Genomic DNA, 17,798 nt, shown 5'->3' on the forward strand with positions numbered 1-17,798 from the left:
CGATAAAAGGCCATTATGCTTCAGTGCTGCCAGGGTACATGGGTGGAGTGTGGGGGCTGTTGTGGTTGCGGATGAATGATGTGTAAGGCAGCAGACGACCTACAGAGGTGCTGCTTAAGGAATACTTAGTGTATGTGAGCCTGTGCACAGCTCAAGGACAAACTCTGCCAGTGGAACACAACTCTGGAGCAAAACAATCCACCGATCTGTTGAATGGGCCACCATGGAGGATGTTTGTGCCATCAAACAAAATGTTACTGGCAACCACTACTGTATAATTTCAGATTTTAGTCAGACTAGGACACACATCGAGCTAGTCTTAGTCGGACTAACATACCCGGATAATACGATTCATAGTCCGATTACTCCTGCATGTATGCACTTAGTCGGACTGGAGTTGGACTGAATTTCCTGCCCGGTCTTTGACCCGGAAGTAGAAGGAGACGACGTAGAAACCGTGTCTTTCTTTCAACCACAAGAGCCATGCTAACCCATCTAATTTGTATCACGGTTAACATGTACAGCAGGTACGACACACACAGAACCACAGCACGATCCATCTCGCCAATACATCGATTTTCCCCTCCGCATGTATACTCAGACTCTTCAAGACATCCAAGTGCCTGTCTCAGTCGGAATACGGCCTTAAACCTAGGAGGGTTTATTGGCAGAACACTACAAAAGTGTTTAACATGTTAAAGTACAAATCATTTTGGTTTTGTAGTAAGTGAGAGCTTACATTTTGTGTTGTGAAGTGGAAGCCTACTCAATGAAGAAGAAGGACATCCTTTCTGCAATGTCCTTGCTTCTATTCTATTTCATTCTACAATAACGAGGCAGAACGTCCCGTGACGAATAAAAAACGCCGGCTTCCAAATTCTAATCAGTGAGTCCTAGTCAATACCTGTTTGTGTATTTCCTGAAGGTGTCTGCCTGACACATCACACACAAGAGGTGAAGTCACATCAACCTTGATCTTTGACCAAAATCGAGTCAACACATCCTTGAGTCCAACTCAAAGTTAAAGGAAATCCTTGAGGGCATTCTTGAAATATCAAGTTCAAAAGAATGAGACATCCCGACTTACGGAACATACAGAAGGACAACTTGAGACAGTAATGGCTCCAGCCACTGGCTGCTGCCAGATGTGGAGGAAATAAGAATCTTTTTTTCCATCCACCGAGCAAACACAAAGTCTCACCCTGTCACGCACAAGCATGTAAACATCCCACAGCATGGAGCAGGAGATAAAATGAAAGCAAGGCTGGGAAAATCAACACCTCCTACCATTTGATTTATTCATTACTCACCCCACTGCCCCCCCGTCAGTGATACAACGGCGGTTTTTCTGGTTATGGCAGGGCATGCAGTGCACTATGCAAGTCAAAGAAAAGTCAGAGAAAGATGCTGATGACTGAAAATGAAGTGGCACATGATAGAAAAATACTTTCATTTCTGAAGACAATGTCAGTGTTTTCAGAAGTTTCAGCAGTTTCTCTTTTTAAATTAGCACTTCTGCGAGAAAGGTGAATAAAAGACTATAACTCATTTACTAAAGGGTGTCACAGATACTGCATCCTTACTTTATAAAAAGAAACAACCAAGCGTGTGGACTCTGAGTTCTTTATCGTGTGAACGAAATTAGCTAAATAATAAACTCCTTTGTCTCCACTGATTTAACACAACTGGCAAAGCAGATACGACTGCAGTGCTTTGCCACGACCACGGCGGAAGGAATACCACTACTGATTATTAAGTCAGAGACCTCAAGTGATTTATACGCTCCTCATTAATTAGATATTGATTTATTACATAACTTGTTGGCCTGACAATCTGTTGGATTTTGTTATCGTGTACCGTGAGCTCTCCATACTTTTAGCGAGATTAAATATTAAGTGCCTGTTGTTCTTCCCTCCTCATATTTTCTCCCTCTCTATCATTAGGGAGAGGAATCGCCAAAGTCAGCAGTGGCAAATCGGCCTCTGCTGACCGATAAAAGACTGACTATATTTTAAAGAAGTGTTCTCCTGTTATTGGAGCTCATTTGGTTGGAATTAGTCAGAGAGCTGCACACTGCTGCACGGGCTCTGGACCTTTGCCGGCCAAAGTTTCGATTCGATTCTCAAGCCAGACTGACATGAGTCGGTGAAAGGGTAAGGCAAGGCCAGCCAAAGGGAAAATAAACAAACACACAGCAAACAAATTACAGAATGGACAGGCTTAGCTTCAAAGTAAAGCCTGACTGACAAAGGAGCTGCAGCGCGGGTCCCAGGGGGAGGGAAGAGAGAGAGCTGGATGTTAGGGTGGCAGCAGAGAAAATAAAGTTTGTGTGTGGAGGACATACACGGTATGTGTGTGTGGTCTTCATCAAAGGAGAGAGTGGAGAGCTGTGTCTCTGCAACGCTGTGCTGCGCTCACAGTTGAAAATGCTTGCACTCGGGCGACGCCATACTCCTCCTGGCGTTATCTGAATTCAAGGGCTGTCGTCTGGCGTGTGAATCAATCTACCAAAACATTTCCTGCCCTTCTAAATAGCTTGAAAGCTATTTTATTTCCATTCCGTGGAAACGTGTTGAAAACAGCTGCATAATAAAGACATTATATGCCTGTAGTTGGTTGACCACAGGGATAAGGTGTGTTCACAACCTTTCAAACTGTTGATTCCTTATGTGAGGCAGCTGTAATGGCTTTTAAAATTCAGTAGCACGGCGATGCTTTCCCTCTGTTCTTAATTGTACATTTTCTCTTATTTTATTGGTATCCCTTACTGTTTAATGGTGTATTTTACTCCTGCTAACCTATTTAGTGTTTTTTATTCTTTCTTTTTATGTGAAGCACTTTGAGTACCTTACAGATATTGTAAAGTGCTTTGTAAATAAACATTGAGTGATTTTGATTAATTTTATAATGCAGTTGTGTGCTAGGCCCATTGAGTCCCCAGTCTTTACGTTATACTGTACGTCCCTTATACTAAAACATTATGTTTGGTGGTGAAGGAGAAGCACAGCTTTCTATGGCAGGTATACATTTGTTGAACGATAAGATAATAATATGAATAGACAAGATATAATATGAATATCCATATCTTGTATGCACAATTTATTTAACACTTTTGGGGACTTTAGGGCCTCCTACATGTTGTCTATCGAATTTAAATCAATCTTATTTTATGCATTTTTCCGAATGCAAAGCAGCAAATATATACAGAGATTCCCCGGCTTCTGACTCATGTTAACGGGTCATTTAGTAGCGAATAAATGATTATGTTTCAGGTGAAAAAAAGAGTGACTTCACAGAGAATTGTCATCTGATGCTGCGGTTCATCTCGGGGTTAAGGGAGCTTTGCAGCTACTTTCAGCTGCGTTGGCTTTTCCAAATCCATGACTGCACTGTTTTTTGTTCGTAGACCAAATTAGAGACTGTAGCTGGTGAAAATAGTGGGGCATTTAGTCTTTTTTCTTCAGCCTAAATAAAACCATCGAGTGGTAAACTAGCAATGGAACAAAACTGTTGTTAGGCTGGACAGAGTTCTGTCTTCCTGTCTCCCTCTTATAGCTCCAGTATTGATTGAATCCACCAGTGGGGAGAATTAAATGGAGAATTAATGTTGTCAGAATGCACAGGAGAAAAATAGAGCATTTAATTAGACGCCCATATATACACAGGGACTTAATCAAGCTATAAGGAATGTAATGGCTGCATGCAGATGGCTAATGCTGCCTTGAGGACACTTAACATAACAGTGGATAACTTTTCTATGCAGCCTATTATTGCTCTGCCAAGCCATTTCCAAACACAGCTCCTGACAGAGTGACAGTGTGACTGATGGCAGTGGCTAGAATATCGCTGGCTCCTCCCGATGCTGCGGTAGCACTGTGTGTAAATTGCAGATATGAGCGCTGCTTTCTTTTATCGGCTTCTCTTGCCTGCAGAGGACACAACTTCTTAATACTTCTTCCTCAGTCTGCCGCTGTCTGTCCGACGATGGCATGGGGACCAAACTCTAATCATCACTGGAGACAAAGCAAAGACTTTAGATTAAAAACGGTCAAAGTCATCTGGTTTGAAAAACAGCAGTGCCTAATGACCCTAATTCTCACTTGATTTGCAACAGTGGACAATTCCTTGGGAAGTGTGCGGTCTCTGTGTCTAATTTTTGCTCTACTTGAAATGCGCATCATTTCAATTTTGTAAATTATTTTGCCATTTGGAGGAAAATAGACGATACAGCAGAGCACATACGAGCGGCTGCTTTAATGCAGTAGAATTAGTTTCATTTGCACACACACACACACACACACACACACACACACACACACACCAATTAGTGATAGTGAATTTGCCCTCTGCATCTAGCCCCTCCTTCTTTTACACACCAGTAGTGAACATGCACAAACTGGCACAGGAGCGGTGGGCAGCACTTATCTGCACCCGGGGAGCAATGGAGAGTTGGTAACTTGTTTGACCTGCCACTGGATTTGAACCGGCAACAATCAGTTACAAGCCCAATTCCCTTCTGCATGACCATCGGCTGCCAGGTTCAAAAACTAAAATGGCAGCTGCGAAATCTCGAGGCTCCACAACAAAAGGGGGTTTGTTTTGCAACCGAATGACACCGGCCCTCTTTTATATACAGTCCTTGAGTCTACGGCGTTCACTGGTGACCTAATTAAATAAAAAAGGAAAGGGAACAGGAAAAAGTCACAGTTAAGCTTCCTTCTAATGTCCCTGGTCGCGTGGTTGTGTGCCAGTGAGCACAAAGCTAACGTTATCCAAGTCTGAAATGCAGTGAGTTTTAGAGGCTATGAATAAAAAGCTAATGATAGCATTTGGGATGTACAGTAAACAGTGATGGGGCCACACAGGCTGTCTCTTTTAATGAGAGAACAGAGAGGCACGGCGCAGCAAGAGAAAGATCAAAAATTCATGGGAGGATGCAGTAAAAGCAGTGTTATCTCTCTTGGCATGCTCTCTGCATGTGCTGTCTTTCAAGCTTAGTAAAGAAACACTGTGACCGCATCTCTCTCTCTCTCCATCTACCTTATTGCATTTTTAGTCGCACTCTATCTCTTTAGAATCCAAGTAAACAAAGACATAATAGGCAAAGAAGACACAGGCAGTGATATTTGCGAGCCCAGAGTTTCAAGAGGAGTTCAGCGAGGTCTGTTAGTCAAGTCTGGAAGAGGTACAAACTATAACGGGGCAGTGTTTCTATATGTAAAGACAGTTTCTTCTCATCCTTTCTCCTTCATTTCCCACTTTTGATCATCCGAGAGCCCTCGTGTCATTAAATCTATTTTAAAACATTTCAAAGACTAGTATCTGATGAACCGCTGGGGCTAACAGCCTCTAAAAGATACACCACAGTACAGAAAACTTTACATGAATTTGCTCAGATCCACACACACACACACACACACACACACACAAAAAACACCCTCTTATACCAATTGAAGAGTGAGTCCTTTTTCCAAAACAAATCAACTTGATATTAAAAGTTCGTCAGTATAACGTGTCATTTCCTGATATCAGCAGAGCAATCTCTCTTGCTCCGCGCAGTCGGGAGATAATGATTCATCGGACAGCTCTGACACAGGAAAATTGCTTCGAGAACAAAACAAAGTTAAATTGAATGTTGAATTACTAGGTGAAGTAAGTGTTCTCTGCAGCGTATTGACCACTAAGCTCGCATTTCCAAAAAATGCAGTCAAGCCACAAAAGGCACAAAATAGTGACTAATTGATTGAACAACCGCCTACGACCTTTTTCTGAATTGATGGGCTTTGTTTATTGCGGCAGGGTGAATCTTCATTGTTTGCTGGGAGAATGGGTGTCCTGCTCAAATCGCACAGATTTTCTGTCTGAAGTTCGACCATCTTTTGAAAGAAAAAGTGTTTTTACTTAACATATTGTATGTGTCACAGTTTCACTACTCAGTTATCCTCCAGCACTGTTGCAGCTGTTCATTGGAGACATTTAGCCATTTAGAGAAACCTCAGCTCTCTGTTTCCTGTTCGCCGGGCAGATATCACAAGAACGTGTGTGTGTGTGTGTGTGTGTGCGCACTCTTTCTGTGAAGCCCAGAGGTGATCAGATAGTATTCTGTGCACAGACACGCTCTGCAAACTAACAAAGATAACCGTTTGTCTGCTCACAGGCTTTGCCACAAAGGTGAAGTATCATTTAGTTGTTGTTTCTGACTTAAATGAAGTACAGAAAACTCTACTACCTGACTGTGCAAATGCCATGTGGATGCTTTGTCAAATGTGTTTCTTTGCAAATTAAGCCAATCAGCTCCATACGACTCTCTTTTAAGCGTGGCAGCGTTCGGGATCTCGCGCCGCTCGGTGACGTTGCCGTTCTTCGTTTTATGCCGAGCCAGATGGCGGCGGCAGCGGAACATTAACGAGTAAAGCGAGGCGGCCGCAGGTTGTGGCGTGACTGAAAACACAAAGAAGCGCTGACAAAAGCTACAGCTACTTCAAGCAGCTTCAAGGGAAAAAAATCACAAGTTGGAGCAACATCAATGCACATTACCGTGGAGAAACTTGAAGACAGTTGTCCAGATTGTATTATGTATATTGCATGTGCATATGAGAAGGACCACGTCGGCGGTTTTTAAAATCACAACCAAAGTGACTGAAAACAGAGGGAATAAAAATGCTTTTCACCGTTGATCTCTTTCATTTGTCTCAGTTGATATTAAGGAGCTGAACTCCACTGGTCTCTTTACACCCAGACTAAAAATCTATATCCATTTATCTTTAGGTCACTTTTTTTCCCACCGTGGGCAAAGTCAGTCTCTATTTTGAGATCGTTTTATATTTTGAAAGTTTTGTATAAACCTGGTCATTATTAAGAATATACATCTATCTATACATCTACTGTAGGCTGGTATTCTGCCATAAGACCCCACATTTCTGCATTTAACTTGGTAAATAAATGTAAGTCAGTGTTGGATTTAGCGAAAGCCTGCACTTACCCGTCACATTATTATTATTATTATTATTATGTTACTGCCTGCAGTCTTTCTCCATGCAGTTATTTAATTAGTGACGCAACCTTTTGAATAAAATAAAATAAATCAGCTCTTTATGAATGACACATTCCTGCATCTGCCTTCCAGATGTGCATCAGACAACATTCACTTCATCAAAGTGGACAAAGACAGCTGCTCACCTTTTAAACACACATTAAAAGTTGAAAAGTGTTGAAGTCAAAGTCTCAAGGCTACTTCATTGGCCAGAAACCATAATTTGGGACTGTACTGCTTGCCTCATCAAATTGCCATAATAAAAGTTTACGAAGTGCTCGGAGGCATTTGATTTTTTTTAATGTGGCCATTATCTTGAAGGAAAATTAAAACTATTCTTACCTCTTTCCTGCATGCTGAGTAGTTTTCCTTTCAATTTGAGAAGAAGAAGAAAAAAAAAACCCCAACCAATTACACGACAATTGCTCATGTTTACAGAGTAATTAGCAATTATGCTGTAATCACCCATGTTTGGAGTGTTGAAATCCAATTAATTAACTTATCAGACAGCTGTCCAGAACTAGGAGCAGACAGATTGCGTGCAATTTAAAAAGGACAAGCTTTGTGTTAAAAAAATAAAACTTAAAGAAAACTCTTCTTCTTCTTTTGAAAGGGGTCGTCACAATGTATTATCATTTTCTCTATCATCATAGCTAAATCATCTAAATGTGCTGATGGCTTTTGCACAGTCAGAAAAAGGAAACAAAAAAAAAAGAACGGTCCATTGTGCACCAGATTTGTCAAGTGGTGTGAAAAAAAAATCCACCACAAGCTGTGCGATTATAGGAAAACATCTCATGGTGTCACGGCGAGGAGCAGTTCTCATTTATGGAATTCTAATGAGGCGCATGTTTGGCTTCTATTATGTTTACCTGTTTTGCTCAATCTGTCAGAATGTGCGATTTTCTTCACTTTTCTTGATTTATTCCTCTGCTTTATTTTGCCTCTACCAGAGGGAAGTCGGGGAGGGGGGATAGGATAGGAGGACAGTGAAACGATTTTCTCGTGCTGCATCATTTTTTTTTTTTTTTACCAAAGTTTTGAGATGAAATAATGACTACCCCGGCTTTAATCTGAGCCTATTAAATCCTCAGTTGAACTGTGCAGAAATCATGACCCGTTTACGTCAACGTTCCCCAGTTTAAGGGACAGTAACTTCAAACGTAAACACGGATCCCCCTCAGAGTCTGAGACGAAAATAAATGCACTAAAGCTGAGAGACATTGTTATATTTCAGGAACAATGTCCAACGATCCTATTGTGATCTGGTCTCATTTACGTTCAAGCTGCAGTGCCTCATTATTGCGCCTCTGTTCAGTCTTAGAACAGAAATGATATCATTTGCCGCGCTGTGTCCTTGGTGTGGGGAAAAACATTGATTCCCAAATGCATCAGTTGTAAAGCAGTTGTAACTTTCCAGATTACACATTTTCATTTACTTTGATAAAATATAATGGACATGAATTTAAACTCTTGTGGTGAGTGATCACGGAGTGAGACGACTGATTGAACGTGCATCGCGACGCATCAATAATGGTTTTATAATCGAATAGTGAGGCACCTAAAGATTCCCACCCCTGCTGTGTCCTTCATCTGCAAAGGGGCTCTGTCAAGCAATACTATCAGACCTGACTGAGGAAGTGTTTGTCTATACAATGAGCGAAACTTCTTTGTCTTTTCACTTTATTAGACCAATGTTCCCGTCGCCTGTGTTTGTCTTGAACAAATCACTTCCTGTGTGCAGCGTGGGGAATGTCAAACACAGCTATAGAGAGAGTCGCGAAAAGCTGCGACGTTTACTCCTAATTGTGTAAACCCTTTTTTATAACCGTTTTGGGTGCTTTATTTTCAAAACAAAACACAAATGTGTACATAAACGCACACAATTGGCTCCCAATCACACCGCTCAGCCACCCAGTCCTTACCATGGCCAGTGGCACGATTCCACCCAAGTCCTGCGGTGCCAGGCGGATGTGGGTCTGCACCTCACCGGTCACAGTGCGAGTGAGTGGGTACTCCACCTGCCATGTCACTTCCCTCCCTCCCTGAGGCACCATCAGTCCGTTGACTTCCAGGTCCACCTGCAGCACTCGCTGGTAACCCGCCGCCTCCACCCTGCAAGCGAAGGGAGAGACGCACAAAGAGGGAGAGACAGATGATGTGTGTGTCACGAGTGGGTTTGGATAAAAAGGACGACAGAGAATGATAAGCAGCAATCAGACAAGCACACGTGAAAAGGGGCAAAGGAAAAACGAAAACAATCGCTAAACGAAAGGTAAAAGGTACGTTTATTATTACTGAAAAGAGGAACTGAGAAAAGGAATGAAGAAAAAGAGAGGCAACACGGAGGAAGAATCACGTTAAAGAAGGGCTGAGGGAAGGAGAGAGAGAGAGCGCGAGAATGAAGGGAATTGGTTGTTATTGTCCATTAACAGGAGTGTGTGGTGGGCGGAAAGAAATGAATAGTACACTTTAATCAGGTGTAAAAAAAACAAAAAAAACATGTAAGATTAATTCTTTGTGGCGGTAATGGTGCTGCAGTGCTGCACAGCAGTTTGAATATGTCTTCCTTAAAGTGTAAGCAACACATTCCCCATCTCAGAATCTGATATGAAACTAATCGCAACACCATTGAAATTCATTCTCACATCCGCACTCGACCAGGATGCTGACAGGAAAAAAAAGCTATTTATTTTTCCATATTTGCAATACGGGAGCCTCTCTTGCAGAGATTGCCAAGGCCAAGCGAATAATTTGCTCTTAGCTGATGGAGATGCAAACAAAGCAGAAAAACAATGAATGCAAAATAAAATCCTCCAAACTTATTTGATTTGCCGAGTGCTACGTTTGATCAAGCCGCAGCCCGCCTCGCTCAGGTATTCCTCAGTGCGGTCAAAAACTTTGCCTTTTTGCAAAACATCTTTTCCAGCAGACAGACGCCGGATAAACACCGTGTCTTGAAAAACACAATTTGCACTCGGGGATCTCGGAGTGGCTCACAGACCCGAACATTCGCGCTGTTTCTGTTGGTAGAAACAGAAAGTAAAGGGTGATTTGAGAGCCAACAGACACGTTTTTAATGCTGTCTTGAACAGTCGTGTGTTTGCTGTTTTGGTTGTGAGGCGATTTCAACGAGGCTGGAGGAGAGACACCCAGACTGGGCTGAGCATGTGTTCTGGAGACTGTGTGTGTGTGTGTGAGATCCAAGGATTCCCTTGAACATATTTCAGCCAAGCTTGCATTTAAACCTCCCCCCCCCCGACACACACATCTCCTTCTCTTGTGTGTTCAAAACTCAGACACCAGCCCGACTTCAGAGTGCAGACTTAAGGATCCACTCTGGTGAAAACGTACGAGCACGAACTCGCTTTAACTCGCTTTGGAAAGTGAATGAAAACAGAGTGAATGGGAAACAGCAAAGCCTTCTTTTCAGTTACAGTAAGTAATTATCAGTTTAACTTTATCTATATTTTTCCTCCGGAATTCAGGGATGCAATTTTCCTGCAGAATTACACAGGTATAAACTGAGTTCTAAATCTCACAGTTCACACCCAAAACAACATTCATTTAGATAGTCAGAACATTATGAAAGCTTTTTATTTTTACTTTTATGATTCTATTTACCAGTCAAGTATTTTTCAGTAAAAGAAATAACATCTGTTTTTCCGGCAGCTCATTACGCTCTGTCACTATGTAGCATCTTCCTCTACTTTCCTCACTTCACATTTATGCTTAAATAAGTTAAACCTAGGGATTGCACTATAAAAAAAATAATTGTTTCCTGAATATTTCTATGAAATCTGCTGTGAAAACTTCGTATGAGAAGGACCACGTTGGCAATTTTTAAAATCACGACGTGCACTTTGGCCCCTTTGACGCAATTTTCCGCCGCTTGAAGTCCACAATCAAAGTGAAACGTTCCAAAGTGAAAACAGAGGGAATAAAAACGCTGAGAGCAAACCTCTCACACTCGCCACACTGTAGACTGGAGTTATATATGGTTTCACAGCTCAATGGATTTGCTGAGAAATCCCCACTTTTGGGATTTCGCTGTGGAGTATCAGCCACTTGCCGGAGCTCAAGTACATCCATCACGTCAGTTTCTTTTCTCAGACAGAAACTCGGAGCGCTGCAGAGCCGCAGTGGGACATCCTCCTCGACCGCTTGACAGCACGCCGAAATCCCCACACAGCCCAGAGGTAGTGACTGCAGTGATTATGCGGTTTATGCTTGTAGGTGCGTGATTGCGGCCAAATCAATTATCGGCGGCGCGCGGTCCTGCTTAAAAAAGTGAAGATGTCGACGGACATCGCTTTAGTGCTGAACAGTATACAAGCCGCCCTCTGTGTGTGTGCATATTCAGTCTGTCCCTCCAGTCCTCCCTTACCTGCAGTGTTGTGTGGCCTCCAATAGAGGGTGGTGCTCTCTCTCTCTCTCTCTCTCTCTACCTCCCTCCCTCCCCCCTTTCAGCCAGAATGTGTTTGGGATGATAAATGTCCACAGCCCACCGGTTGGAGAGGTCAGCCGGCTTCCTCCATGTCTCATTAGAAGCGTATCTGCACCGTGTGCCCTTTTCTCTGCACAATTACCATACAATTCAATACCCATCACTTCTTCTGCCCTGACTCCTGGATGGAGAGGTGAGTGCAGGGACAGCGGTGGAGGGGAAAAAAAAAAAAACCCAAGGAAAAAACTAAAAACAACAATAGAGCGGAAACAGGTTTAGAAGGTCTAGCGTGAAAGCACAATCTCTACTGGGATCACAGAACAACGCCCGAGTATCATGGTAGATTTGTTGTGGTGAACTAAGGTAGAAAATCCGTCGTGTCATTTTGTGGGAGCTTTTGAGTTATCTCCATTTGTCGGTGCTATTGTTGTGTGTGAAGGAACAAGGTAAAAGAAGACACGCAGCGGAATAGACATGTACATTTTCCTGTAACCTACATTTCAATTACACCCTCATAACAACAAAAGCGGCCCCCGGGTGGCGTAACAGCAAAAGAGAAAGGGAAAAAGAAAAAAAGGAATGAAATTTCTAGTATTTGAAAACAGAAAAATAAAAGAGAAGCCAAGCAACACAAAAGCCTGGTTAAACTTGTAACCGTGTTTCCCTCTTTTCTCTCTCTCTCAACACCTTTGTGGATAGTTGGCTCTGAGAAAAGTAGTGAAAAGAAAAGTCTGCTGTCTCTATTGGAGGCCCAAAGGGGTTCCTTTCATGCACAGCAGTGACTCAGTTAGCACTGACAACAACGATACATCAAAGACCTGAATTCATTTCAAAACAGCGAATCACCCCGACTTTAGCAGGTCCATGGTGTAAACGCTCTAATGGCCTCTGCAGATGGATATTGCAGCTTTTATTTTTATTTTTTGTCGGGACCAAGGTCAATTTTTCCGTTTGGACCAGTCGTATCCCACCAGAATGAGTATTCGCGGTGTGACGTTAAACTACTAGGACCGTGCACCAATGCTCAGTATCGGTGTTCTCATCTACATTCCCCATTGAGGAAATGGGTGAACTGCTGATAAAGGGATCTAAATCAGAGGAGGAGCCAACTCCTCCTCCTCCTCCTCCTCCAGACTAGATAACACCTGTAGCCCAGCAAGCATTGTCACCCTGAAGCAGCTACCTCGCAGGCTCGAGCATCTCTAGTGCCAGGAGATGACGACTATGATCAATTAATCCATCCATCAATTAATCTGTCGATTATTTTAACGATTAATCGAGTAATCGCTTGGTCCATAAAGTGTCATAAAACGTGAAAAAAACAAAAATCTGTGTTTGTCAAACCAAAATGATTTAGTTTTTCATGATTTCTTTGTCATACGGAGCAAAGAAACCAGAAAATATTCACATTTAAGAAGCTGAAACAATCAGAGCTCTTGAAAACAAAGCTTCAAACCGATGAATCAATTATCACAATGGTTTAGTAATCGATTCATTGTTTCAGCTCTAGTAACGACTGTTTTTCAAAATGAATAAATTCATCTTTGGCCTAATTGAATGAAGTCACTCGGTGAAAAATGTTGATTGATATTTCCCAAACTTAAAAATGATGGATTTACGGAACATTCAGTTCAGTTGAGTGAACATCTGGGGAACAGAGAAAACTAATTTATCAAAACAGTTGACAGTGATTTCTAATTGTTTCAGGTCTGATCTGTAGACTTCTGTGCAGGGTTTTCACTCGAGAGCATTCATTTATTATACACAACAATTTCTGTGTGACTGTGGTTCAGGCGAACAAGACGAGAGGACGCCGGCGTGGAAAATGCATTTCAAGATGGACGTGCTATAGGACGCATTGAAGGGAACTTTACACAACGGGCATTTTGTTGCTATTTATGGACGTGCAGCTGGAGTCTCTGCAGTGGTGTGTTGCCACTGGCAAGCTTGATAATTATGTAGTTGCTTGCGAGTGAAAACAGACAGATGTATTTTCCTTACAGCACAACAGCTGAACCAGCAACTGCCATTGATTCAAAACCTTTTGTTTGTCTCGTTGTCTTTAAGACGTCCATGCCAATTACAGCCAACCATTCAAACGTAGTTGTATTATTTTTCCAAGATGATTTTAGCGGTGCATGTTTTCTTAGTCAACAGTACGTACACATCTTTCTTTGCCATAATTGAATCCTGACACGTGAGACCAGCAGCACTAATTTAACAAATCCTGTGTGGCTATGGAGAGGATGAGGTACTTCTGCTGGCCATCTGTCTCCTCACAAAGAAGCAGCTTCTGCTTTGACCCCTCCTGTGTTAGGTGATTCTTCCTTTTTCCGAAATCTTAATTAACAATACAACACAAGCAGAACTCCTACACGCTCTAGGTTGTAATCTTGGTCCTGCAAAAATCCATTGGCGTTTTCATCTGATCAGTTTTTTTATTTGTCAAGATTTATTCAGCAAAAAGCAACTTCTGCCCATGCACCCACAAACATATTCCAGGTTTTGATAAGGACACATGCTGGCGCTTGGACTCAGTCGTGCAGGTATAATCTCCACTGGTTGCTTTGTAACCTCACGGTGACAAAGCCCAGGAAGTCCAAGTGGCAGGAGAGAAACAATTTCAGCAAATCTCTCCCAAAAACTTCCAAGTCTCTACACTCAGATGGAGATAACGGATTCTCTAGTTTTTCAGCTTCACACCATGTCAGAGGTATTGATCACGTTACTCTCAGCAGCAAAGCAAATAAGAAGAGTTGGAACAGTTCCCTTTATCATAATCCACGTTCTGCCTAGTTTGAGCGAGATAACATGGGAGGACTGTTCCTCCCTTGCTTTCGCAGCCGCGTTAATTATTTGTCATTCACTTATTCACCAGCTGTGCTGGCAAAATCGTCAGTGGCTCCTCAAACAGAAGTTCATTTTGATTTTAATTGGCTTAGGACCTCGAGGGAAGACTTAGAATAATAATACTACGTTCTAATAAATAAAACCTGGTGTCAACAAGATCCCTGTCGACTGCATTTCAGTGTGTAGCTAGAAAGGTCAGATTAACCACAGATGCAACCCCTGACTCAAGTTCAGCGGGAGCCAAACTGAATGTGTGTTTAATGAGGTCATTTAGCCCGGCACAGTTGAGGGTCATTAGAATATTATGATTTATAAATTAGGATGTGGTGGAGCAGAAACCATATTTTGTGTGTGTGTGTGTACATCTCAAGGGAGTCCAGGGCCTTCTCTAATGAGTTCCACTATCTCAGGTCTAATATCTGTCTCTTCTTTCCAGTAATGCTAATGAGATCCTATTGCAAGTAGCAGAGCTCGACCCCGACACTCATCCTCCACCGCGCTGGTGGACAGCAGAACCACTCCGAATGAGGTAGTTTGGAGGAGCTTGTTATTGCCAGGTCGTTAGGAGTTATTCAGCCATCAGGGCCAATGGAGGCCCCCGTAGGGGTTGAGAAGGTTGATATGCAGGGAGGCGTGAGAGAGAAAGAAAAATGCCATAAAATAAAACAAAAAGCTCAAGTAATAGTAAGTGATCTTGATTTATTCGTTGTGAAAAAAAAATATTTTTCCCCCTTAAGACAGTTCGCTGAACTAAGTCACAGTTGTTAGTAATAAAGGTGCGGCACCTATAAAACACTAATCCTAACCTTGTGCTGTCTGGGGGTCGTCCAGTGATATCTGTTTCATCTGAGCGGAATGGATGTGTTTATGGAGCAATAAACATTGACATATGACGGACAGATAATGAAAGAGATCATAAAATGAAATCCATGTCAGGAAGCAGGTGAAACGTAGAATCACCAATTTATGTTGGCGGGAGATTTCCCTCAGGATCCATCAAAGCCTCAACATCAGCCTTGTCCGTGTCTGCAGATTACTGTACGTTGTAAGACTGAGCCTTCACCTGGAAGCTTTGCTGACGCTGCTATTTTTGTGAATTATTATCATTATTATTATTATTATAATATGCTTTATACCTGACCTGAAATATAACTATTGGTGAATGCCGCCACATGGACGAAGAAGAAGACACTTTTGCTAGAAGAAGACTAGGAGGAAAATCTCTGGTGGCTATGAGCCATGTCTAATCATAACTATATTTGGTAACTTCCCGAAATCTTAGAAACACCTGGATTTCAACAACCACAGAAAAGAGCAAAGAAACATCTAAAACACTCAGGACAGGAGTCTCTGAGGACCAGGATTGGGAAACGTTATAAAATAATGTTGCTTTCACTTTATTTTTATTTTTTTTATATACAACAGACAGGCAAAGGACCATATTGTACCTTCATGGACCTTGATTTTACGGGTCAGGCTGTTACAGGGAGACAGCGTACCGGCTAAATTTGGACTAAAACTATCACATATAGAAATGACTGAAACGTGGCTAGAACTAATAAGCGTTTTAGTCCAAAAGACTAAAACTAAGACTAAATCTAGAATGGCTTCCAAAAACAACACTGCACAGTACACCATCCAGAGAAACATCCAGACCAGTGGAGAAAACTGCTGAACAGTCAAGACCAGGAGCTGAATACCAGAAAATGGAAGAGAGGTGATGCTTGTCCACAACAGCACAGTTTCTCTTACTGCAAATTTTATTGGTCTTTGTATATTTGACTACTTATTAAACTATTCAATTTAATCAACACATTTAATTAAGATTTTCTGCAAAATGCAATAGCTTACAACATTTATCTTATTTGCTCTGTTTACATAGCAATGCTGACACCTATTGGTGATTTACTGCTACTACTGCCTTAACAACGACACTCACAATGGATAAGATAAGGATCATTTAATAGCATTTAATAGAGCCTTGTAGTAACGTATAAATATGGTAATAAAATCAAAAAATAGTCTGATAGACTGTTTAATATAAGACACATGACTTATTTTGGCATACAAAGAACCAACTCGTAACCAAAGACTACGCTATGTAAAATGTGAATTCACTTTTATTAGTAACTTTGGTAAGTTTCAAAGTTACAATTCATAAATAACATCGATGGAGGGGGGCCCAAAAAATACAGTCTGCCTAGTGTAGTCTATTTATTTAATCCGGCTCTGGCGACCACGCAATGCGAAGCCCGATGTATCTATCGCAAAACACAACATCTCTCAAAAACATCCGACACCAACACAAAATATGAACTCGTTATGATCCGAAAATAGACCTCGATTGTCTATAACTCCGGATTTTACCTTTAAGTATCTACATGAAGAAATGAATGCGATTAATTGCTTCTTTTTTTTTAAAAAAAAGTAATGTTTTGACAGCCTTATTAATTAAAATTCTGTTGTGCACACCTCTCTGATGTTAGGTTACTAGCACTGACTCTGGTGCAGTGACATGTACGTGACTGGCTTTGCAAGTTACACAACAAAAAGCAACATTCCCCCTCAAGAATATCTAACAGTAATTGTCAATGAAGCCTTGAAGCTCCAAAAATGATATTTGGGACAGTCCTTTTAGTTTGCTTTTCACAGTAGGCCTGCAGAGTGAAAATGGGGTTGGGGCAGAGGATGGAGAAATTCTGCAGTTCTTATCTTTGGTCTGTCTCCTCTTCGACATAACCCCCCGTCTTCCCTGACCTCCCTGTCTTTTCCCTTCTCCTCTTCCCTGCACACCTGTGTTTCTCCCATCACTTTGCCTCTCTCAACTGCCCGCTGATCTTCTCTTCTTTCCTCCTCGCCGCTATGTTTCTCTGATATTCCTCTCAAACGGTGTGTGAAATGAAAGAATTCGAGCATCTTACATGAAACAGATGTGGCACCATGCATCGGCCAATCAGAAAGCAGCATGGCCCACTCTGTGCCATATCATAGGAAAAGCCAATCAGAGCTTGAAAATCAGCGGAGGAAACACAGAAAATTGGATATATAAACAACAAAGTAGAGAAACCAGTGGTGAGCTCAACTCCGACGCGCTAAACACAACAGCAGTCGGAGCAGACAGACACTGTCACAGTTATCATCTTATTTAAAGTATGCAAACACGTGATTTCTCATTTAAGTGCTACAAAATTGTCACGGACGAAAAATCTGTAAAAGAAAAGTGGCAATTCTCACCCCAACATTCTGTGTCAGGGGGAAAAAAAACAGCTTGTCACATAGCAACAGGGTGCCTGAAAATGTATGCAAATTGATTTTAAGTAAAGAAAAACACGCATATCAGGGGAACGGTTCAACTGTCTCATCAAAATGTAAACCCCAAGCACACGGGGCATAAACATTACCCATCAAACACTGACACATTTCAAAGTCCTGTAAGTGAAATTGTTTTTTTTACCATAAATGCAAATA

At 41.8% G+C, this 17,798-nt stretch overlaps 1 protein-coding gene across 1 annotated transcript in view; it reads right to left on the reverse strand.

The window, feature by feature from the left end:
• LOC122758748 (transmembrane protein 132C-like) overlaps positions 1-17,798 on the reverse strand; it is a 137,457-nt gene that overhangs the window by 22,711 nt on the left and 96,948 nt on the right. The window contains exon 5 of the mRNA XM_044013071.1: positions 8,959-9,148. Coding sequence (XP_043869006.1) covers positions 8,959-9,148 — 190 coding nt within the window. The remainder of the gene's footprint in view (positions 1-8,958; positions 9,149-17,798) is intronic.

The sequence above is a fragment of the Solea senegalensis genome, linkage group LG21 (assembly GCF_019176455.1).
Source record: "Solea senegalensis isolate Sse05_10M linkage group LG21, IFAPA_SoseM_1, whole genome shotgun sequence".
NCBI lineage: Eukaryota > Metazoa > Chordata > Actinopteri > Pleuronectiformes > Soleidae > Solea > Solea senegalensis.